Consider the following 23270-nt stretch of genomic DNA (forward strand, 5'->3'; position numbering starts at 1 on the left):
CGGGGGCGTAAGACGCAGAAACCCTCCCTCTGTAAATTGGTTCTCAATTGAGACACATGGATTGGTTCTGCCGGGGCACCAACATGAGATGATTACATTGTGAAAATATAGGTGTAGTGTGGAGGAAGCACAAACAGTAGGAGCCTTATGTTAAAGGACCAGTCATTTATTGACGGTGTAGGTGAAAAACAACAACAAACTGGAGATTGAATTGCATCTGCCTTCGAAGTATGTCAGCTGCTGTAGAACTGTATTCTCTATAGATGTCTTTTACCCATCTGAGAAGGTAAGGTAGAACTCCCAGGCGCCGCAAGAAGCTTCTGCCCAGTAGCTGTGAGATGCAGTCAGTAAAATATGATAGCACTGTCAGGGGTTCCGTTTTTACCCCGAGGCTAGGAATTGGAAGAGAGTAAGCGGCCATGTATCATAAAACGAGGTGGGGGAGAACTGGTGTGGCAAGCCCAGATGCAAGAAACCCAGGAAATGAGGCAGAGAAAGCCTAAGCTGTCACTGGGAACAGTAGTTTCTGTTGCCTGACTCCTCGAAGGACTCCACTTGGATTTCAACTGCTGAAGCGTGTGGTAAGGAAGCTAATACAGTGAGGTGACTGGAGTCAAATCTCAACACCCAGGGTCAGCTTCTAGGAGATGTAGAAGAGGAATTCTGATCTTACAATCCCCCTCACCTAAAGGCAAACCAAGGAACTACTTTGGGCTAAAGTTAGTCCAAACCTTAACTACCACCCAGGAAACCCTTAAGTACCACCCAGGCATCACCTCAACAAAGGAAACTTACCTTCCCTGCGCGTATACTCCCTACCCCAGCAAACGTAGGAAAAAGGATACGCCTCTCTTTAGGTGGAGGTGAAGTACTTGCGGAAGGAAGGGCAGAAGCCACACACCGGAACAGCTGTGAGTGTGCGTGTGAAAGGTGACCAAAAAAGAAAGGAAGAAAACAAGGTCAGGTTCAGAGGCTGGGATAATTCAGGGCCTTTGGGCTACATGATGGGAGACGAACCTTGCCCTCCACCCCACAAAGGACAAGCCAAAGGTATCCCAAAGAGTAAACAGTGGTGGTAGCTACACACAGAGTGTAATTAAAGTATCATACAAAGAAACAACGATTACCTTGTCCACGTTGTAACTGGTTTTGGCACTGGTCTCAATAAACATCACATTGAGGTTTCTGGATTTTTCTTCACCCTCTTCTGCAGTGACTTGTCTGCACAAATTAGAAGTGATGAAAAGGACCAGAGTTAGTGGACAGGGATACAGTCTTCTGAGGTGTAATGATGCTTACTTATGGCAAGGAACCCTAGAAGCCTTAAACCTATGATCCTTCTGATTACAGCGTGGGGACTCTCTCCTCTACCCCCCACATATCCTCGTGCCCTAATGGGACGTGTCCTCGTCCTTCCCCTCCTGCACGGCTGCTGGGGGGGCACAGGGAGCCAGGGTAACTCCTCCCCAAGTAAACAGAGCACAGTCGACCCTCCCCATAGAGACTGAATTTTAGGTATGCCAGAAGAAGTTGTAGTTATACTGTACCTTTTATCATTCAAATCAATCTTGTTACCCACCAACATGATGACAACATCGTCACCTCTTTCTGCTCGAACATGTTCTACCCACTTATCTGTCTCCTTAAAAGAATTGATGTCTGCAAGGGAACATGTGGCAGAGTGTTGAAACATTTAGTAGAGATTTGGAGGGAACCATTCCTCTCTGCTAATTGTATCGGTCTCCCTGTCACTTCCTTTATAATCCTCTCTTCAAATAAAACATTGCACAACACCCACTTGTGACGTCATAGACAACCACTGCAATCGTTGAACCACAAATGTAGCTAGGAATCAGACTGTGAAAGCGCTCCTGGCCAGCTGTGTCCCATAGCTGCAGCTGAACCTGCGTAAAACAAATGTTTAGGAAGAAGGTGGGGAAATGTAGAAAAGAAACTAGTCTTTGTAAAAAGATCAAACCTAGTAAAGGCAGAATATAAAAAGTCAGGGAGACTGGGTCCCTGAGAAGTGGCTGCTGTGGCCTGAAACCAAGTGGCCTATAGTCCTAGGACAGGTGCAACCAATTTTAATATACTGATTTGATTCAGGAAGACCCCATAGCACAGCAGATTTAAGGATTCAAGGTCTCTTGGACTTTACGGATGGTACAATTGGAGATTAGATGAAGGCAGACAGAAGAAGAAACCTCACAGGGCTTGGTAATTTGAAGAGGCTTCCGTTTTTTTTTTGATGGTGCTACCCTACTGTGAGGAATAGGCTGAAGGGGCTGCTGTAGGGTTAGGGGTATGAGAGTAAACACTCACTATTCCGTCCTCCAAGTACATGGTCTTAGACAAGAAGTCAATTCCAACAGTTGCCTGCAAAAGAAAGTCAGGTACTCTCCAGCATTCCCTCTATTCCCAACATGAGGCAGTCTGAGAATCCGAAGTGGAGAAGGACCGTTTAGGAAAATGTCCTGGCTCCACTTCCCAACCGTACAATACATAACCTTGAGGAGGAGAACCTCCAGGTGAGTCCGCCAAGAAGACGGGCTAAAATGTACCATGGGGCTCGGCGGCGGGCTTACCTGGAAGGTGCCGCCGAAGCTGTCGTACATGAAGCGGGTGATGATGGATGTCTTCCCTACTGTGAGGTGGATAAGCAGGCCAATCGTCGCCTTGGGTGCCCTTTCTCCCCTCAAAGTTTCTATGAGCCCTCCCTCCTCCTCCCACTCCAACGTTTCCCAACGAGGAGGAACTCGATTCCCCGGAGAAAGCCCCACCCCATTTAATACCATTCACACCTTCCTGTCCCCAAAGCCCAACCCAGACCCGCACCGCTCGGCTCTCCCAGGAATACGAGTTTAGCTTTGCACAGAGTCTGGTATTGCGGTCCTTTGGCAGCCCTGAGGCCAAGGTCTCCGGCCTCCATCCAGGCCTCGCGGTGACCGAAGGCAGACATCCCGTCAGGTAGGTGGCAGCCAAAATGGCCTCCGGCGCGCAGCCTGTGCCGCCTGACGTCACTCGGCGCTCTACCGACGTCGGCTCACGGCCATTGGCTTGGCACGGACGCCTGGGCGTGGCCACGCCCCCTCGGCCCCCCCCTCCTGGCAGCTCGCGCTGCTTCTCGTGTTCAGAGCGATCCTATGACCGTTCCAGTGGGGTCATGGGGTGGAGACAGGGATGGCCACTGACGGTGTCAGAGAGAAATGGGGGTCAGCGTAGGGAAAACACGGGCTAAGTGTAATGTAATCACAGTGAAGGGGAGGGGGAAGGGAAGGCCATTCTCAGTAGTTCCATCACCCTCCAGTTGGAGGAAATAGGCAAGAGATCACCACGCACATCTGAACAAGCCGATTTATTAGAGTGTTACAGTGGGGGCTCCCACACAGACGGGCACCAGAGCAAGGTGCTCAGCTCTCCTCGTCTCCCTCCGCCTCCACAGCCTTCTGGCTCTCCTCCTCGCCTTTCCGCGTGAACTCCTCGATGACTATGTCCTCAGAGCTTGCAGAAGCAGCAAAAGAGAACAGAGGATTAGGAACCCCTTTCTGGGTGTCCTCCGTGTCCACTGGTTTTTCCTTATCCCAGAAAAGTGATGCCCTCCCTGCTTCCCAGCTGGGCTCCTTGGCCCCGTCTTGATGCCCCCCCATCCTCCATCACCCACTCTGGCTTGTTTCCTTTCGTTCCCTCCCAAATTTCCCAGCACAAGAGTTCCCCAGGAGCACTGGAAGGGAAATAAGGATGAGGAGTGGGAAGTGGGAAGGTATCAAAGAATGAAAGACGAAAGGGGCAGGAAGGTGGGGTATGCAGAAAGGGAACAGAGGGCATATGAAAAGCACCGAACTGTGACACGAAGCTAAGCCGTATGTTTACACTGGACCTGTATTTAAAGCACCCTGGAAAAGCATTTTCACATTTCCATCATCATAGCGTGGAGAGTGGCAATGGGAAGAGGGGAATGGGGCTTCCCAGTCTCCTATTCCATTTACCTAGCGGCCTCTGCAGCAAGCATGGAGGGGGAAGGAAAAAAAAAGATGGAGCTGATGCTGATTAGGGGTTCTGGTTCTTCGGTTCCCTGAAGAAGTATGTTTACCCTTTTCCCTCCCTTTCCAAGCCTTCCTCCCCAGCACACAGGACACACACACTTCCCCCGAAAACCTAGACACCCAGCCTGCCTATTGCTGTTCCATCCACAGCCAAACTGCTCGTCTCCAATTCATGAGATCAGAACGCCTTGGACCTCAGCCCTCAGGAAAACCCTTCCTGTGAGTTCCTCCTGATCACTCACCATGAGATGGCTTCGGGTGGATCAGGACCAAGGGTAGCTCCACACCAACATCACTGCAAGGATCCCAATGTGGAGTGACATCTCATCTCTCTACAAGCCCAACCCCTGAACCTCCCTCCCTTAGGTTTCCAGTCTTTGGATGCCCTCAGACCCTCCCTTGTCCTCCTCTTCTTGCCCATGTCCCCCCACCCCACAGTCTCTTACCTGGCCGTCAGGTCTCCTAGGATGCTGTGGGTAGAATGACACCCAAAATTACTAGCAGCAAATAGAGAAGGGGCAACATAGTTTTAATAGGGAATGAGGGATCATAAGCCCTAATGAGCCAGCCACAGAATGGGTTTCTGGAAGGGAAAGTGACTTGTTCGCTGAGCTCACAGGTTTGGGAACCTGGTCTGTGAGAAGGGGTGAGGAATGGTGTGATTGGGTCCATCTAACTGGGAGAAAAAGAGAGGCGAAAAGCCCTTGACTCCTTAGCCCCTGCCCAGACAGACCCAGAACCCTCACTTACCCGCCACAGGACACCATCAGGTTGACTCTGACTTTGTAGGACACCAGGATCCCCAGCCACTCTTTGTCCATTCCCGGTCTAATACTGGAGTTTGTAGTATTTGTTTGGGGGTGTGTAGGGGCATTAGGAGAATTCGTTCAGTCCCCAGTTTCTTCTCACGCATTCCCATCACCACACCCTATAACATTTAGTCTTCTCCCAGAAGATCTCCCAGGCTCTAAGCTCTCCTACCCATGGAGACCACATTTCTCTCCCCAACATTCAGTTTTACCACGTCACCCTCTGCTCAGGAGCCTACCTTTTGAATAGAACAACTACTCTGCCTGACTTTCAAGACCCTAACAATCTTGCCCTATCTAGCCTCTCTAACCTTTTCTGCCCTAACTGCTGAATGCAACCTAAGCAGACCCATCTTCTCTCCGTGATCAGAACATGCCATGTGGATGCCCATCTTCTAGCCTTTGCCCATGCTGTGTTCCCAGTATAGAATGCTCCTGTGTTTTGTCTGTTGGTAACCAGATCCTTCACATGTTTTAAGATCTAGCTCATTCTACCTGCTCCAGGGAGCTTGGGAAAAATCTCGTCATTGCTCTGTGCTGCTGATCTCTTACATATAAAATAACGCTGCTTGGATGATTTCTAAGGAGATTCCCAGCGATAGCAGTCTATAGCTGCTTGATTGATAAGCCGTGGGGAGAGATGGAGGCATTACACTTATAAGATGCTGGCAGGTGATTTTTGCTGGGAGACACACCTAAGGCTATGGCCTCCGAGGGACGGGACCAAGTGAATGACTTCCTAGGATTCTATTAATTTCTGTTGCATCCTTTTCCTTCGTTGTCCTCCTTTTTCTCCATTTCTCATCTCCTAGGCTTCTACCGCATTTTCGTCTTTTCTAGAGAGTGGATTCTCTAGAGATCACAATATTCAGAGCCGGAGGACATGTGATAAAATCCTGTCTGCCTCTACCTCTTATCAGCCATGCCACCTTAAACCAGTTCCTTCTTCTGTCTGAGCCTCAGGGTCCTTAAGTGTAAAAGGGAGTAAGAACAGGCTACTTTGGTGGGATTCTATCCAGGCTACGTTGGTGGGATTCTCACAAAGATGACATAGTACATATGTTAGGACCTCGGTGCACTGTGAAATCTTATACAACGTAAGGATTGTCTTCCTCTCCGTGTTTTCCTTTCTTTCCGCCTCTGACCTAAGCCTGCCGTTGGTCCCATGGGCATTACTGAGCTTGCTGCTGGCCCGCGGGCCTGGAGGGGTCTGTGAACACTGCCCTAGAGACAGTTTAAAAACAGGTAGGCTTCACCGAAGATGAAACCTCAGAGCTGTATATGCAGCGTGTGGAATGATCGAGGGGTAGGAAATGGAGGCTGAGAGTTACATTTGAGCTTACATCGTGCTACAGGCCAGGTTGGTATCCTCATGCTTGAGTTTCCCATCCAGTGCCAGGCCCCGTTTCTGGCAGCTGGCAGCCAGGATTGGGGTTACTGCAAAGCTCCTGGAGAAGTTGGAATTAGCAGGTATAGTCTCCCTTTGAAAGACGAACAAGTGAAGGATTTAGACTGGGTTTGCCTATGAAGTACACTTTTACTCCCAAGAGTATCTTGTACAAGATTGTGTGAGACCCTACTGGAGTATCCCAGAGAGGTAACATGTTTAACTGTGAAGACTGGGAGAAATGCATTCTGGTGGGAAATCCTTACGCTTCTGCCCTCGCTCAGCATTGTGATGGGACTCCTGGGGGTAAGTTTTGTCCCCTCCATCCCGTTGTCTTGGGAATCCCTCCCATTCTCTACTATAGCCTTCATCTTGAACTTCCCCATTCTTTGGAACTTCCCCTCCCTTTTGTTCTTCCCACCTTCTCACCCGCCTACCGGACCTCTTCCCAACACCCGACCCTTTAGCTCTTTGACCCCAGCCCCAGTGCCAGCTCACGTGAATTCCTGAATGAACACAGTCTTGGAGTACTTGTCTAGTGAATACAGGACCACATCAGTGACCTGGTCGACTGAACAAGCCGGGAAAAGCACGTGATTATAATCAACCAGTCATTTTTGAGACCCCAGCTTACTGTCCTCAGAGGTGACCTTATACACAGGTACACTATACGTCACGCAGTAAGACGCGGTCAGTGACAAAACGAGATGTGCATTTTGGCAAGTGTGTGATAGAGGGAAAGCCTACATGAATGCAGACAGGTAAGTGAGGCACAATTGTGGAAAAAGACCTGTGGCTTTGGGACCAGGTGCGGAGGGATGGGAAGAGAAACTCACCGGAAATCCTGATTTTTTTGATGACCTTGTTGGTGGAGTTGTTGATAGAAACATTGACAGAGATGGGTTCTCCGTGGTAGTGAACCTAAAGCAGGAGGAGGGACCCATGTCCAGGCTGGAGGAAGAATGCACAGATGGAGACCTATAAACCCTGTTTCCTTAGCACTCTTGCCACCCTGGCTCCCATCTCTGCCTGCCCAAGTAGGATATCAGTGAAGAATGGGCATCAGAGGGGGCGCTGGGGTAGGAGGCCGGAAGTGCGGGTCACAAACCTCCCTGTCCATCCAGGCCTGGAGTTGTAGGGGCTGAGCTGACAGAAGGAAGCGGCGGACGGTCTGGGCTGAGGGGCCAGGTCCTGCCTCCGGTGGCGCAAACTGTACTTTCCGGACAACCAGTCGCACATAGTCTCTGAGCAGAGACCAACGCATCAGCTAAAGCATCCTCCTGCGGGGAGACCCGCAGACCTCTCCCATGCCACCCCCACAGCCCAACCCTTGCTTAAGAATGGGAATAGAGGAAGGCCCCCCCGTCAGAGAACTCCTCTAGACCCTTAATGTAAGTATGTAGACCAAAGGTTGGTAAGCTACGGCCCACTGGCCAAATCTGGCCTGTCGCCTGTTTTCCTATGGTCCACGAACTGATAATGGTTATATTACATTTATAAATGGTTGAAATAAATCAAGGAGCAATAGTATTTTACGACATGTGGATATTACACGAAATTCAAATTTCAGTGTCCATAAACAAAGTTCTGTCGGACACACAGCCACACTCATTCTTTTCTGTACTACCTACGGCTGCGTTTGCACTGCAACAGCAGAGTTGGGTAGTTGCAACAGAGACTACACGGCCCACACAACCCAAATAGTTATTTTTTGGACCGTACACAAAAGTTTGCTGACCCTTGCCCTAGAGCAAAGAGGAGAAGTCTGAGGGGCCTCAGAAACGGGCGTCACTGGTGGCGACGATGCTGTGGAGGTTGAAACTTGGGCCATTTCTGTCACCAGAGCAGGATCTGTTTCCTGGGACAGGCTGGATGCAAGGACTTTGGGGGAGAACCAGAGAATACCTCTTGGAGACTGTCTCCTCCGGGTTTTCAGCACAGAAACTCTTCACCTCAAAGTCAATCCCACAGGGCTGTAAAGGGACAGGGGCAAAGAGAGCTCATTTCCAGTGCTGTCCTCCCTTCCCCATGGGCCTATAAGAAAATGCCTGACCTCCTTCCTTAGCTGTCCATTTCTCTCCAGTCTTGACTGTTTGTCCCACTGTTCCTCTACCTGGAACTACCATCTATCCCTCTTTCTTAGAACCCAGTCCTCCATCCGCACCTTGCCTGCATCTTCAGGACCTGGCTGCAGTGTCACAGAACAGGGCAGGTTGGTCACCATCTAGGGGACAAAAAAGAGGTCAGGAAAGGAGTAGAAAAGAATTCAAACCGATACAAGAAAACTAGGGACCCCTCTCCCTTGTTGCCCTTCTTGAGCTCTCTCTCTTAATCTTCCCTGGAAACCTTGCCTGCCCAGGGCTTGGGGTCAGTACCTGCAGGGTAAAGGGGTAGGCATTGGCCCCTAGCTTGTGCAGCAGTCGCTCCTGTAGGACCGTGAGGGCCCCCTGAGGGCTGGTGGATTCAGCTGGGACCACTTGCAGGGTCTGCACATACAGATCTTTCCGGAATGTCAGACCAATCACATCCAAGTCATCACGGCCATAGCGAAAGGCACATGTCAACATGACAAACACTGCAGGCGAAGGAGGAAGAGAGTGGCCTGTCAGGCCTGAGTGGGAAGGGGAATCTTAACTGGGTGAAGAAGACGCAGAGAGGTGATGTCACATGATCGAAAGACCGTGGCGGCAAAAAAAAAACCCGCTATTAACACATTTGACTGCAGTAAGATTTATATTCAGTGTCTTTATAAACAAGTAAAATAGGAAAGACTGGGAGAAAAATCTTTGCAACACATATAGTACACAGGAGGTTAACATCCAAAATATGTAAGCACATCACACATCAACAAGAATGATGGACCAGTGTCATAGCGTACAAAGAAGGTGAAGGCATGCTCAATGACACAGGAAAACATGTTTAGTCTCATTAGTAATCAGATAAATGCAAATTAAATGCACAACCAGGTAAGATTTCACACCCATCAGATTGTCGAAAAGTTCTACGTCTGACAACACTACGTGTTGATGAAGATGTGGAACAGAAGAGTTGTTACATACTGCTCGTGGGAGTATTAATGCAACTAATTTGAAAATCTATTTGGGATTATCCAGTAGAATTAAACCTGCTCGTAGTGTATGACCTAATAATTTGACTTTAAAGGAGCTTTTGTTCATGTTTACAAAGAGATACCTATGACGATGGCCACCGCATCAATGTTTGTCAGAACATAAACCTGGAGATAATCTAAATATCTATCAGCAGGAGAATGAGTAAAACATTTGTGGCATATTTACAACATGGGCTACTAAACCAAAGTTAAAACACATGAACTGGAACTTGATGGAATGCCATGGCTTGTATGTGTCCTCTCTGTAATTCAGGAGATGGTATCACGATGGCCATCAAGAAATGATTAGATCATGGGCCTTCTTTGTTCATGAATCCCTTCATGAACTGGATGAAGGCCCTTAGATAGGACACCGTTTGCCCTTCCACCTTCTGCCACGTGAGGTCACAATGCTCCCCCGCTCCGGAGGATGCAGCAATAATGCACCATCTTGGAAGCAGAGAGCAGCCCTCATCACACAACTGCACCTGCTGGGGCCTTGATGTTGGACTTCCTACCTTTCAGAATCGTGAGAAAATAAATTTCTGTTCTTTTAAATTACCTAGTCTCACGTATTTTGCTGTAGCATCAGAAACAGACTAAGACCCGTGTCAACATGCTTAAATCTCAAAAACTATTGAACCAGGCCCGGTGTGGTAGCTGACGACTGTAATCCCAGCACTTTGGGATGCCTAGGCAGCAGATCGCTTGAGGACTGGAGATCAAGACGAGCCTGACCAACATGGCGAAAACCTGTCTCCACTAAAACACAAAAATTAGCCAGGCATGGTGGTGTGCACCTGTAATTCCAGCTACTTGGGAGGCTGAGGCAGGATAATTGCTTGAACCTGGGAGGCAGAGGTTGCAGTAGCTGAGATTGCACCATTGCACTCCAGCCTGGGTGACAGAGCAAGACTGTCTGGAAAAGAAAAGGGGGAAGCTACTGAACAAACAAATGTAGCTGCAGAATGATAGGTACACTATGTTACTGTTTATATAAAGTTTCAAAGCGGCCAGGCACAGTGGCTCATGCCTGTAATCCCAGCACTTTGGGAGCCAGGGTGGGTGGATCAGAGGTCAGGAGTTCAAGACCAGCCTGGCCATGATGGTGAAACCCGGTCTCTACTGAAAATACAAAAATTAGCTGGGTGTGGTGGCGGGTGCCTGTAATCCCAGCTACTCGGGAGGCTGAGGCAGGAGAATTGCTTGAAGCCCATAGGCGGAGGTTGCAGTGAGCCCACATCGTGCCACTGCACTCCAGCCTGGGCGACAGCATGAGACTTCATTTCAAAAAAGAAAACAAAACAAAAGAAAAAGGTTTGAAAGCAGATAGGATGATATCAAAGTTCATCATACACACTTAAATATGGAGTACAAGAATGGAGCCATTGAGAGAATACTAAACACCAAATTCAGGATAGTGGTTATCTGTGGACGGAGGAGAGCAGGAGGAGAAGTAACTAGGGAGGGAGGAAGGTAAACTGGATCAGGGAAGGGCACGCAGGAGGCTTTCGTTTGTTTCTGTCATTCTTATTAAAGCTTGGTAATTTTTACAGAATATTCCTGACATAATTCTCTATGCCTGAAATATTTTATCATGAAAGAGAGAAACAATAATACTTAGGGTCAGACACGTGGACTTGACTAAGACTTGCACAAACCCCTTGAGTTCTCCGGGTCTCAGTTATTACACCTGTCAAGAATAGGACCGCTCTAGTAGTTCTATAAATTCTATTTAGACCTCAAACTAACCCTCTCACATGTTGTTATCTCCACTTTACAGGTACGAAAAGGGAGCTCAGTGCTGTTAAACAATGGCTCAGGATTTCAACTCAGGCTTGTCTGTCTCCAAAGTCCAGGCTCATAGGTATTTAACTTAACTCATAAGATAGTTCTGAGGAGTTGATATATAAGAAATCCCTTTGCAGGTGGGGCAGAGTGGCTCACTCCTGTAATTCCAGCACTTTGGGAGGCCAAGTTGGGTGGATTGCCAAAGGACAGGAGTTCAATTTCAGCCTGGCCAACATGGTGAAACTCTGCCTCTAGTAAAAACACAAAAATTAACCAGGCGTGGTGGTAGGTGCCTGTAGTCCCAGCTACTCGGGAGGCTGAGGCCGGAGAATCACTTGAACCCAGGAGGTGGAGGTTGCAGTGAGCTGAGATGGCACCACTGCACTCTAGCCTGGGCAACAGAGCAAGACTTCATGTCAAGAAAAGAAAAAAGAAATCTCTTTGGAAACTTCAAATAATGTAGATGTGGATGTTGATGATGATGATGGGAATACTGACTGACAGAAATGGAAGAGTTAAAATTGAACTCATACTTTGTAACTGGCATCTAAGATTTGAAAGAAATCAAGTGAGAGGTAGATAGAAAGCCTCCAAAAAGGGCCAATGGAATGTAGAATGGAGTAGGGAGGGATACCTGTCCATGTACAGGGTGACAGAGGTTGAGAGAAGTAAAGATGTAGAACACGAATGGGTAACCTTATTTCTATCAGGAGCTGTGACCCAAAGGAAAGAAAACTACCAACAGCAGCACTTGAGTAGAAAGCAACTTATTTTAGTAGTTTTCAGAACTCAAAACATCAAACACCAGATTATTTTCTTTTAAAATTGAGAATGAGGAAAATGAACCTATATTCAAAAGATACGGCAAAGCCTGAAAGTATTGATAATATCAGTGTTTATAAGAGCTAGGGTAATATGGACAGCCTCATGCACTGCAGGAGGGAGATTTAATTGGTATAAGCATTTTAGAGGGTAATTTGACAATAGGTACAGAAAGCTTAAAAAATGGTGAATGCCTTTTCATCATTAATTTCTCTTCTAGGCATTTCGCCTAAAGAAATAATTGAACTAGTATAAAAAGGGTGTGCATTACAGGGCTTTGTGGTATTCCCATACAATATAATACTAGGCAACTTAAAAAATTATAGATTTTTATATACTGACACAGGTTTAAAGGATTATAAAATATTATTTATAGTATACCATTTTTAATGAAAATACAGATGTTTGCATGGAAAATATGAATAAATAAGATGAAAAATATTAGCGATTAAAGATGGCAAGGTTACAGTCTCTTCATCTATGTTTTTAAATTTTTCTACAATGGAGACAAACCTAGTAATTTTCAAAAGATACAAAAAATAGATTCACCTTGGTTCTCAATTATGGCCAATTATAGTGGGAGAAAGGAGAAAGAAAGGGAAATAAGGGATAAAGGAAAGCAGAAAGACAGAAAGGGAAAAAGGAGAGGAAAAGAGGTATCTGGAAGGAGGCAGGTGAGAGAAGAAATTAAAGAGATGAGGAATGAGACAGAAAAAAGGTCAGGATGGGCGAGGCAGAATGGGATCTAGTAGTCCCTGAGGTAAGGGTGTTAATCAGATGACTTGTTCTTGGAATCGCTTGCTATTCCTGTGTAGGCAGGGCCGCAGACTAAGACATCAACTGCATCTCGCAACTCCTACCCCCCACTGATGCTCTAATTGGCTTTCTAGAAGTTTAGAATTATCCTTTTGTTTTGCGTGCTAGGAAATTGCTTGTTTTTATTTCCTTTCAAAAGTCAGTATCTATTCTAAAGTTATTAGTTTATACTTGTGTTTATCCTACAAAAAATATGTTAATTGTCTGAACATCAGAAGAGACAAATCAAAGTTCCAAAATAATGAATCACGTTCCACAGATAACTACCGTTAATATCTGTTGTGTTTGCTTCCCAACTTTGTCTGTTGCAATAATTGAACACAAGGCCACCTTAGGTATTTTTTACTTTGCTCTCATTATCCTTTTGAAGTTAAACTTTGTATTTTGAGATCATTGTGGAGTCACATGCAGTTGTAAGAAATAATACAGAGAGAGATTCCAGGCAGATTTTTGTTGAACAACAATTTGTTCACACCACCACATATACTACTGCCCTATCACTGGCCTTTATCACTCCACAGTACAGAGTAAGCATCTTTTACATCCACAAATGTACCTTGATAGAAAAACACATTAGGAAATATGATGCAAACAAGACAATCTTTACAGAGGTAACAAAACATATTGAAAAGCTAAGAATAAACAAGAAATATGCACAATTTAGCTGGGCGCGGTGGCTCACGCCTATAATCCCAGCACTTTGGGAGGCTGAGGTGGGCAGATCAGTTGAGGTCAGGAGTTTGAGACCAGCCTGACCAACATAGAGAAACCCCATCTCTACTAAATATACAAAATTAGCTGAGTGTGGTGGCGCATGCCTGTAATCCCAGTTACTCAGGAGGCTGAGGCAGGAGAATTGCCTGAACCCAGGAGGCGGAGGTTGCAGCGAGCCGAGATCCTGCCATTGCACTCCAGACTGGGCAACGAGAGTGAAACTCCGTCTCAAAAAAAAAAAAAAAAAAAAAAAAGAAAGAAACGTGCGCAACTTAAATGAAAAGTAATATAAAACTGTACTAAGGGGACATAAAGGAAGATTAGAATAAAAGGAAAAATGCATTATCTTCCTAGAACAACATATATTTTTTAACTAAAGATTTCTTTCCATAGCTTGTGAGGATTTTATAGAAATGTGAAAAAATGATTTTGATTTTAGAAATATAGAATACTTGGGAACCTCAAATAAGTTGGTTAATTTATGAGCCTATTCCAAAGTTCCTCTAATATTTCAAATTGACTGGATTGCTTTTTGACATTGCTTAATCTAAGAGATTTAGGCTGCTTTATTCTCCAATATCTAATGGTTACATCTGAACTAGTATTCATCAACCCATTCAGGGCCTTTTTCAAATCAAACCCAATTTTCATTCTAGTTGGATCACAGTGGAGTTAATCCATAGTGAGAATTAAAAGGGAAAAAAAGCAGCCAAAAAAAAAAAAAAAAATTCAGTGTAATCTTGATCTGTAGTGCTGCTTCCAGAGTAATGTTTCTTACTGTTACTTCTTATGGTTATTTTGTTTCTTTGGAATTTTTTTCTCGAATAAAAGGTCAGGCAGTTTCCTAACACAAAAAGGAAGATGAAAGATGTATACCAGAGGTTGCAGAATGGCAGCCTGAAGGTCACATCTGGCCAACAGAAAAAAAAGCGGGGTTGGGGGTTTAATCTATCCAGGCTTCTAAAGTCTTTTGGTGAGTTGCCAACATTTGAAAATCAGGAAATTTGCATTAAAATATGGATTTCTGGCTTATTGGATTATATCATAGGCAGTCTAAGATTCAGATCAATAGCCAAGCAGGGGCACCACCAATAATAATAGAGAAAATTCACAATTTTGAAAGAAGCTATTTTAATTTCAGCACGTGTAAATTCTGTATAATTTTGAAAAATAAAATTTAATTTATGCTTTAGATATTTACTTGGACTATTATTTGGGTAAGGGGGCACCATAATCTTTTCATATTTTGAGCTTCATTTACAGTTTCTAGTTAACAATTAGAAAATTTGGCCACACTGGGCTGGAATTCCCAGTTGTCAGCCTCCACCAGACAAGGTATTCACAGTTCCTGCCACATTCTGGTTTTCTTATACATTTCTGGCGCAATCCACTCATCGGGTTACCTGTCTGAAACATACAAAGACCAACAAGGATTTCCACTTACACTTTCGACCTTCTAAGTACTCGGGATCAACCAGGACTACACCATCTGTGGAGAGAGGGACAGACAGCACCTTGGTCAGGAAAAACTCTCAGACAATGAAATAGAAGATGATCCCTGAAATGGTTCTTCCCATTCTTCCCTTTAATTGGCCTCCTTTTCTGCGCGGTCTTTCCTGGACTTTCTTTTACTCCCTAGTTTCCATTCTTCTTTCCCCAGGCTTCCCCTTTTTGGACTCACTGACCAATGGGTTCCACTGTGTCCACGTGGTCCACGAAGTCCCGTTTCCCCAGGTAGATGGAGAGCTGTTGTGGAACAACCTCCCATTTTATTCTCACAATCATTTTTGAATGGATTCCCCTGAAACCCCCAACCCAGACCCCTGACCTTGAAGGATGCACCCACCTATCCCTTTTGCCCTCTCATTTACCCAGCTGGGCCAGGTTCTCTCACCTTCCCATTGGAGCTGGTCTTCTTAAACACCCTATGGGGAGAAAACCAGAAAGAGGATAGAGGGGGGATTGGAAGAGCAGGGAAGAAGAAATAAGGGAGGTGGGGAGAAAAAGGAATACTCTTAGGATTAAGAGAAGAGGCTCCAGGAGCATAGGATGGGGCAAAGCTAGAGGTAATTGGGGTAGAATCCAAGGACACAAATTAGGGAGAGATTGGAAATCCCTCTATCCCAAAGGCAAGTACTTGAATGGTGATAGGGAGCAATTCACAGGTTTAGAGGATTAGGAGTTCTTACTTGGACATGTTGGCTATATAGTTGATGTCGAGCCTTTTCTAGGAAGAGGGAAAGAAGAAAGGCTTAATCATTTCATCTCTATTCTTCTCATCCAACTCCAGCATACCATCCATATGCACCTAGTGTGATGTAACCTTTCCTCAGACAGACACCTCACCCACATCAAGTACCTCCTACTTTCCCTTGTGCCAAGGGTACTTCTTTAGCCTTCTTCAGCCATATTGTTGCCCATCTTGGTCAAGAGGGAAAAAAAAAGCTTCCTACTTTGTACAAATCATTGAATAACCATACTATCTATTCTCCAGAAAGGGCCAAACTTCCTATAATGGCTGGGGAACTCTTGAGAGCCCTCAGAGGGAAGGAACTTCTCTGGAAAGGGGCTGGACAGAGGCTTCCATGCAGAAAAGTATGAGAAAAATGTGTTTCTTGGTCTGTATGAGGGTAGACATCCCCTGGCACACAAGGCATGTTTGCTGGATACATGAATGAATGAATAAACAAATGAATGGATTCTGTCTACTTCTGCTCCTACAATGGATCCTGAGCCTGAGTTCACCTCATGATGGCCTTGACTCTCAATAAAGAAGGGATAAAGGTGTGGGAGATAAGGGGTTGGTGCCTTCATGCTCTCAGGTTTTGGTGACAGAAGTCTCTATGGAGGTTGAAAGTCCTCCTTGAACCAACTCATTCCTCCCATTCCCTTCCCTAGATTTTCCCATCCTTATCCCCATCTAGGTCCCCAGGGGCTAGGCCTTGGGGTGGGAATCCTTAGAGACAGGGAGATGTCTCTCTAGTGCTTCCCTTTGATGCTTACTGAGCCTGGCCCAGGGGGTGAGCTTAGGGGAGCTTCCAGAGGTCTTTGGAGGGTCTCTAGGCCTGAATTTCTATAGTCTATGTCAGGAAGGGTGTCCCTCAACTGCTGCCTAATATATTAAAGGGGATGCTAAGGACAAGGGACATAGGGCTTCATACAGGCTAGAAGTAGAGGGCTTTGGAATATTACCTGGGGAGAAAGATCAAGTTCACATCAGTCTCCAGCTCTGGTTGCTATGCTTGCCTCCCCAGCCTCTTATACCCACAGTCCTCTGAGTGTTTTGATTGGTGGGGGTCATCGGAAAAGAATAGGGTTCTTTGCGGCGGGAGGGGGGGGTTGGGGGTGGCATGAAACACTGCTATAAATAGCTCAGGTGCCAAGAGTTTGGAAAGCAGATTAGTGCCTAAAAGATTAGTGGCTAAAAGATTAGCAGGCTATTGCTGCTGGGACAGAGTGGGGGTAGGAGGTTGATTCTGATGATGTTAAAGGCAGGGGAGTTTGAGAAAGGTAACTTCAGGATTTTGGCCTTGTGAGGCCTGGAACCTGAGAACTTGGGTCAAAGTGGAGTTAAAGGTCTTAAAGGTGAAGTACAGTCAAGGGTTGAAATGAGAGGGCTCAAAGTATAGGACTTTGTGTTTTTGAAAGGAATACCTTGTGTCACACTCCAATCTCTGTATCAGCGGCTCCAGGCCACACAAAAGCCACAGGTATAGGAAAGAGTACCTTGTACCCAGCCCCCCACCACTTGGGACCTTGGACTCTTGAAGATAATGTTTAGAAACCCTGATTATCCCAGCTTATGTGCACAGCAGGAGTCAATCTCCTGTAGGTAGTGGGAGCAGGAGTGGTTAAGGGGAAGCTGAGTGCATTGAGCTGTGTGTGCACATGTCTGTGAGCCTTGAACTTGTTTTCTCGTTGGAGAGGAAGGTAATATAAGATTCCCAGCCCAGGGACAGGTTCTTCTGGCAGGGCATGCATGTGGAGGGAATAGGCAATTGACATCTGTATCACCCCCACCTAGGGTAAACCTCCTCACCCCCACTCTTGACTCTATCCAATCCCTGAAACTAAGTCCATGCTCTAAGCAGCTTCTCTTGCCTCATATGACCGCTCATGGAATTAGAGATATTTCTGTCTCTGCAGCTGCCAGGAGCCCCACAGTGGTAACAACAAAGTAATCTTCCTTTCTTGACTGTCCTTCCCATAGGGCCCAGGCTCAGGCTTCACGGGCATAGAGAATGTAGAGACAGACTGTGTAAGCTCTGGGGGTTCAGGACTCTGATCCCCTTCACCTCCCCTTACTGGCTGGCCATTACTTATCTATAGACACAGCCCTCAATCCTAACTCCCACAATGTAGTGTTCATTCCTCAGAGGATGGCTTTGGCTATGGCTCAGAGGGCTGGGCATGGCCTTCCCTAACTCCTGCCCCTCACTGAGGGCTCTGGACAGCTGTCCCATATTCTCTTTGCATAGTTCACAGTGTCAGCCTCTGCCATTCCTAGCCAATATGCATCTCAGGGCCTTGTTTAGTTACTATAACTCTCTCCTTCTCAGGAGCTTTCAGATAGTATGAGAAGCCCAGATTCTGCAGATACCATAGTGGGATAGAAACTAATGCTGGACATACAGGAAAGGCTCATATACATGCCAAGGCTGGTGTCTGGGAGGAAGGTGAAAAGTCAGAATGAATGTACTTTTCATGCCAGACATGGCAATATTCAATGGCAGGAGAGGAAGGCTTCTCTTCTTGTATGCTTGTTTTTATCATCCAGGAAACCTTTCCCAGAATCTCTAGAATAACTGGTGGTCAGCCAATTTTTGTCTTTAGACCCACACTCGAGGCTCCTACCTCCCTTTTAGGTACTCAATCCCTCTTATCCTCTCTTTCTACTCAGATCCATGGGCCTCTCAGTAGGAAGAGAGTAGATCTGCTAGGTCTTTAATTCATTATTATAACAGACTGTAAATCATTACTCTTTTCCAGAAGTTTGTGTATTTCTTGACTGAGGTAAAACGCACAAATCTTAACTGCAGTTCAGTGAATTTTTACCTATTGTGGCAGGCTGAATTATGCCCCCCAAAGATGTCAGGTCTTAATTCTGTGAACTGATGAATGTCACCTTATATGAAAAAGAGACTTTGCAGATGTGAACAAATTAAGGATCTTGAAATGGGGAGATTATTCTGGATTATCCAGGTGGGCCCTAGTGTTATCACTAGTCTCTATGAGAGGGGCAGAGAGAGATTTGACTCAGAGATAGGAGGCAATATGGGGTCTGAAGCAAGATGCTAGGCCACTGGCTTTGAAGATGGAGGAAGGGACCATGAGCCAAGGAATGCAAGGAATACAGCTCTAGAAGCTGGAAAAGACAAGGAAATCGATTCTCCCCTGAAGTCTCTCATGGCCACAAGATGGCTGTTCCTGCTCAGGCATGGCTCTGCTGAAACCTTGATTTTGGCCCATTGAAACTGATTTTGGACTTCTGACCTCCAAAATTGTAAGAGAAGAACTGTGTATTGTTTTAAGTCACCAAGCCTACGGTAATTTGTTACAGCATCCATAGGAGAGTAATACACCTGTATAAATGCACAAATAGCGACCATACAGGTTTAGATCTAGAACATTTCCATCTCCCCAGAAAATTTCTTTGTGCCTCTTTCCAGTTGGCTTCCCAAAGCTAACTGGATTCCCAAGCTTCCCAAAGAGAACTATCACCAGTTTCACTTTGACCTGGAATACTTGCATTTTACCAGGATGCGACAGTAAGAAGGCAAAGAAATGAATCTCTATTGGAGTTTCTGGCCCCTATAATACAATGGTGGGAGAAATATTTTTAGGTCCTTACCCACCTCATTCTGTACTACCAGATGATATCTCTAACCAGACCTTCCATTTAGAAAATGATGATCAGATCTCTGCATGAGGAAGGGGTGGGTTACTTAGTAAAAGGTTGTAGTAGACAGAATTCCTTACCAACTCAATAGTCATCCCTCTCTTCCTCCTTGTGGAAAGAATCCCCATTTTAAGGTATTTCACCCTCCTCCGCATGGGTCTGTGCTCCTCTGTGCCAGCCATGGTCGTTTTATCCCCCTTGCCAGTGATCGGCTTAGTTATAGGCATGATGAAATTCAGGCCACTGTTATGTGAGAGGAGGTATGCTGGAAAGATTCCGGGAAAGGTTTCTTGAATGATAAAAATAAGCATACAGGAAGAGGCCCTCCTCTTTTACCGTTGAATATTGCCAAGTCTGGAAACAACGCCTGAACAGCAATAGGCACCTTGTGACCATGAAAGCTGCTAAACAACATGCCGAGATTTGCCAATCAGAAAGATGGAAAGAATCAGGATTTTTTAAATGACATTGTTGAACTGCTGAATTAATCAGCACCAAAGCCACCCACTACTGAACTTACATGCAAGATAATATATTTCCTTTTTTTAAAATAGTCATCTAAGTTGGGATTTTCTGTTATTGCGACTGAAAACATAGCAAAAGATTCAAGTGGGATGTGGATGAGGCATTAGCTCAGTGGGGGAGGATGGAAAGGAGATAGATGGATTAAATGGTAGAAACAGATTTCCTGTGCTGTCCTAGGTGCTAAACAAAGTAGTCGTGGTTTCCACTCTAAGGTTGTTAACAGCCTTGCTGGAGACAAAGTTGAGCATTTAGAAAGACAAAAAGGGCACACTACAGAGAATACATATGGATAAAGCTAACTTGGGTACAATGATATGGAGCCAGTCACTTCACCATGATTTTATTAGTAAGTTTAGACATCCAGGGCTTCACATCACTACTCCTTTCTGTCAAGATTGAGTGATTGTCTTGTTCCACTTACTCTCAGCAGGTAATTCCATTTGTTCACTTCATAAAGAAAACTCAGCCAATTTGAGTGGACCTCACACCTTCCAAATACACCTATATTTTAATTCCCAATAACAACGAGGGCACTCTGCTTGGTTCCTTACGTGCATTGCTTCATTGTTTTCTCACAACAAGCTAGGTGCTAGCATCCTCATTCTACATATGAGGAAATGGAGGTTCAGAAAGACTTATCCATAGTCACAGCTGGTAGGTGATGGAGCCAGAGTTCAACCCTAGGTCTATCTGACTCCAAGCCTGCATTTTTTTCACTATATCACTTGCCTTCCCTCCCTCATTTCCTTTCCCCTCCCTCCCTATCTTTATCCCTTCTTTCCTCCCTTTCTCCCTCCCTCCCTCTCTCCTTTTTTCCCTTCCTTCCTTCCTTTCCTCCTAACTCAGAGAAAGAGATTAGAAATCATGCCTCTTCTTCCTTTCCTTCTTAAAGCCCCAAGGAAATAGAAAACCTTGCAGAGAAACTGTCATCAACACAATTATGAATATTAGACGTGAGGGGCCAGGACGGAGAGGACTGGAACAAACTGGAGGAGTAGGGCAATGGAAGGGTGTCAGCAATAATGGTATTCATAAATCTTATTTATCTCTGTCAGGGGAAAAATAGTAAACTTTTGCTGCATACTAAATTCCATATGTCAATGAGATAGCCAAGTGGGTGTGTCCTATAGCAAACAACATATGTAGGGCTTAGATTATAGATGTGGGAATCATTCAATTCAATAAATTATAAATAAGTCATTCATTCATTTAACAACTATTTATTGAACACTAACTATGTACAAGGTACCTGTTTTCTTAACTCTAAATTGGAAGGCACTATTGGGGGGACAGCAGAGAATATAATTGGAAAGAAATTATTTAGAACATATGTTATAATAACTTTACCTGGAAGGCTACAGGAAAGACAGAGGTAAAATAAGGTACATGTTCTCAAGGAGCTCTGGTTCTGGTATGGGGGTGGATAAGGAGGAGATGGCCAAACACACAAATGAGTATAATTCTAGGCTGCCTGTGGTCTCGTGCCATCGCTGTAGAAATCAAATGTGGTAAGTGTGAGAGAGGGAGAGATGCATTTTGATTAGAGATAGATCTGTATGCTGGAGTCTCTTGACCATTACAATTTTTGATAACTTCTGAGTCATAGTTGAAATCATGAGAATGGATGTTCCAAGAGAGAAGGGGAAGAGAGGGTGGGGGTAGTGGGGAGAGAGATGATGGAGAGGGAGAGAGAGGAGAGAAGAGGAGAGAATCTTTGGGGGAAGGCTCACATGTAGGGGAAGTAGGGCAAAAAAGAGCCAGGGAAGGGGTCAGAAGGAACATCCAGAGGAAGAGAATCGGAGTAAAGTCAAGTCACAGAAATCAAAGCGAAGAAGAGTTTCACAGAAGAGAGTGAGGCTGATCCGCTGCATTCCATTTCTCTTGGCCCCGGTGAGGATAGTAAAAGCCAGGCAAGCCTGCCAGTTGGGGAGGGTTGGGAGAGGTGTTATCCTGCAATAGCCACTGGGCGGCAGTGGTGGCAGCAGCAGCAGCTGCAGCTGCAGCTGTGTTGGGACGTGTAGAAAGGTAGCAGAACTCAGTCAGGGGAAATGTAGCAGAGCTAAACCAGCCTGAAGCAGTAGGAGCAGGGAGCTGGCTCAGGCTGGGATTTCTCTAGTGCAGCTTTCTTATGTCTACCTCTGCAGAGGCCAGGTTCATCCCCGGGAGCAAAGCAGTAATAACAAATACCTTATAAACTTGCAACATTGTATGGTTTACAAAGTGCTTCCATACCTGTTAAGCAATTCAATATTCAGGAAACCCTAACAAGACTGGTATTCCTATTCCCATCTCACTGGTGAAGAATGACAGTTGCAAAGACGCACCCAGGCTCACATAACTAATAAGTGGGACAGCAAGGATTTAAACAGAAGTCCATCTGGCTTCAAAAACCTGGATCTCTTATGCAATGTCACAGTAGTTAGCTGTCCAGGACTCAGGTTATGACTGTGTCCTCCACTGCTACCTTTTATTCCACCCCTTACTCTGCCACAGGGCAAGGATCTTCAGTTTCCCCATCCAGGTTTCTGGTCTTTCTGCGAGATCTGGATTCTGGATTCTAGAGCTTCCTTTGCAGGTCTGCCTCCTCTTCTCATTCCCAGGATCCAGCTGGGTGACATTCTCCGGACCTGAGGATAAAGTAAGTTCAGAGTCCCTGTTGCTTCTCAGCTCCATACAGAGTGGATTCTGCTCCAGCCTGCTTGTCTCTCCCCAGAGGCACTGTTACCTCATCCTCAGAGTCCTCCAGACCGGGTTTGTCTCTGGTGCCTAAGACATCCATTCTTAGAGAGGCTTAGTTGGCTTCAGGAGCCCCAGCACCTGAGCTGCTGACAGTCCCCTACACCAGACTCTCAAACATCTAGGCTTGCTCTCTGCACCTTCTTTGTTATATTCAGATCAAGGTCTCTGGGAGTGGTCAAGAGAGACGAGGGGTACTGTATGGAAACGGGTGGAGTCTGTATGGGAAATGTATTGGCTAGTATCCTTAGGGAGGCATGAACTGTCTCCTGACCATCTCCTCTTACATGTATAATAGGCATCTCAAAATGTGCAGGCTAAAAAGTGAACTCCCAATCTTTCCCTTAAACCCACTCCTGTCTCTGTCAACAGTAACTCTAGTTTTCCAGTTGCTCAGGCCAGACATCTTGGAGTACTTTTTGCCTCTTCTTTCTCTTATATCCCACATCAGTAAATCTTGCTGTCCCTACTTAAAAAATCTATCCAGAATTTGACCACTTCTCATCATCTCCGCCACTGTGATCCAAGCTACCATCATCTCTATCAGCAATAGCCTCTTGACTGGTCTTCCCCCTGTACCTCCAGCCCTGGAGTCTATTCTCAACATAGAGCTGGCCAG

The 23270-nt window shown here is 45.7% G+C and overlaps 2 protein-coding genes across 3 annotated transcripts; both read right to left on the reverse strand.

The window, feature by feature from the left end:
- Positions 1-400: 400 nt before the first annotated feature.
- LOC135271538 (ras-related protein Rab-41-like) lies at positions 401-2959 on the reverse strand. Of its 2 annotated transcripts, none has more exons than XM_064368950.1 (8): positions 2836-2959; positions 2586-2641; positions 2323-2376; positions 1799-1904; positions 1548-1659; positions 1128-1221; positions 846-909; positions 401-569 (listed from the first exon to the last, which is right to left on the reverse strand). In XM_064368950.1, exons 1-8 carry the CDS (start codon positions 2957-2959, stop codon positions 508-510), a joined length of 672 nt encoding a protein of 223 aa, XP_064225020.1. In that variant the 3' UTR covers positions 401-507. The 2 variants fall into 2 exon arrangements, with proteins under 2 accessions (XP_064225020.1, XP_064225019.1); XM_064368949.1 differs by having other exon boundaries at positions 2586-2644.
- A 203-nt stretch (positions 2960-3162) lies between these two features.
- ARR3 (arrestin 3) lies at positions 3163-19572 on the reverse strand. Its single transcript, XM_064368984.1, has 18 exons — positions 19471-19572; positions 16684-16707; positions 15681-15718; positions 15386-15416; positions 15177-15237; positions 14936-14980; positions 8615-8814; positions 8404-8463; positions 8145-8212; positions 7348-7483; positions 7076-7160; positions 6738-6810; positions 6196-6333; positions 4794-4877; positions 4490-4513; positions 4286-4338; positions 3987-3996; positions 3163-3501 (listed from the first exon to the last, which is right to left on the reverse strand). The coding sequence occupies exons 1-18, from the start codon at positions 19570-19572 to the stop codon at positions 3411-3413; spliced, it is 1323 nt and encodes a 440-aa protein (XP_064225054.1). The 3' UTR covers positions 3163-3410.
- Positions 19573-23270: the final 3698 nt, after the last annotated feature.

Source organism: Aotus nancymaae, unplaced genomic scaffold, assembly GCF_030222135.1.
Source record: "Aotus nancymaae isolate 86718 unplaced genomic scaffold, 86718_ANA_hifiasm-v0.15.2.pri h1tg000081l, whole genome shotgun sequence".
NCBI classification, from domain to species: domain Eukaryota; kingdom Metazoa; phylum Chordata; class Mammalia; order Primates; family Aotidae; genus Aotus; species Aotus nancymaae.

What these genes read in the sequence shown, in the direction of transcription:
- LOC135271538 (XM_064368949.1), bottom strand. Translation starts at nt 2,959, where the DNA reads ATGTCTGCCTTCGGTCACCGCGAGGCCTGGATGGAGGCCGGAGACCTT. An exon ending in TGTACTTGGAGGACGGAATA is followed by an intron (nt 1,905 to 2,322) that starts GTGAGTGTTTAC and finishes TGTTTTACGCAG; the next exon opens with GTTCAGCTGCAGCTATGGGA. An exon ending in ATTGATTTGAATGATAAAAG is followed by an intron (nt 1,222 to 1,547) that starts GTACAGTATAAC and finishes TAATTTGTGCAG; the next exon opens with ACAAGTCACTGCAGAAGAGG.
- ARR3 (XM_064368984.1), bottom strand. Translation starts at nt 19,572, where the DNA reads ATGGCTGGCACAGAGGAGCACAGACCCATGCGGAGGAGGGTGAAATAC. An exon ending in GTACTTAGAAGGTCGAAAGT is followed by an intron (nt 8,815 to 14,935) that starts GTAAGTGGAAAT and finishes CTTCGCCTGCAG; the next exon opens with TGTTTGTCATGTTGACATGT. An exon ending in CTGATGGTGTCCTGTGGCGG is followed by an intron (nt 4,514 to 4,793) that starts GTAAGTGAGGGT and finishes TTCTACCCACAG; the next exon opens with CATCCTAGGAGACCTGACGG.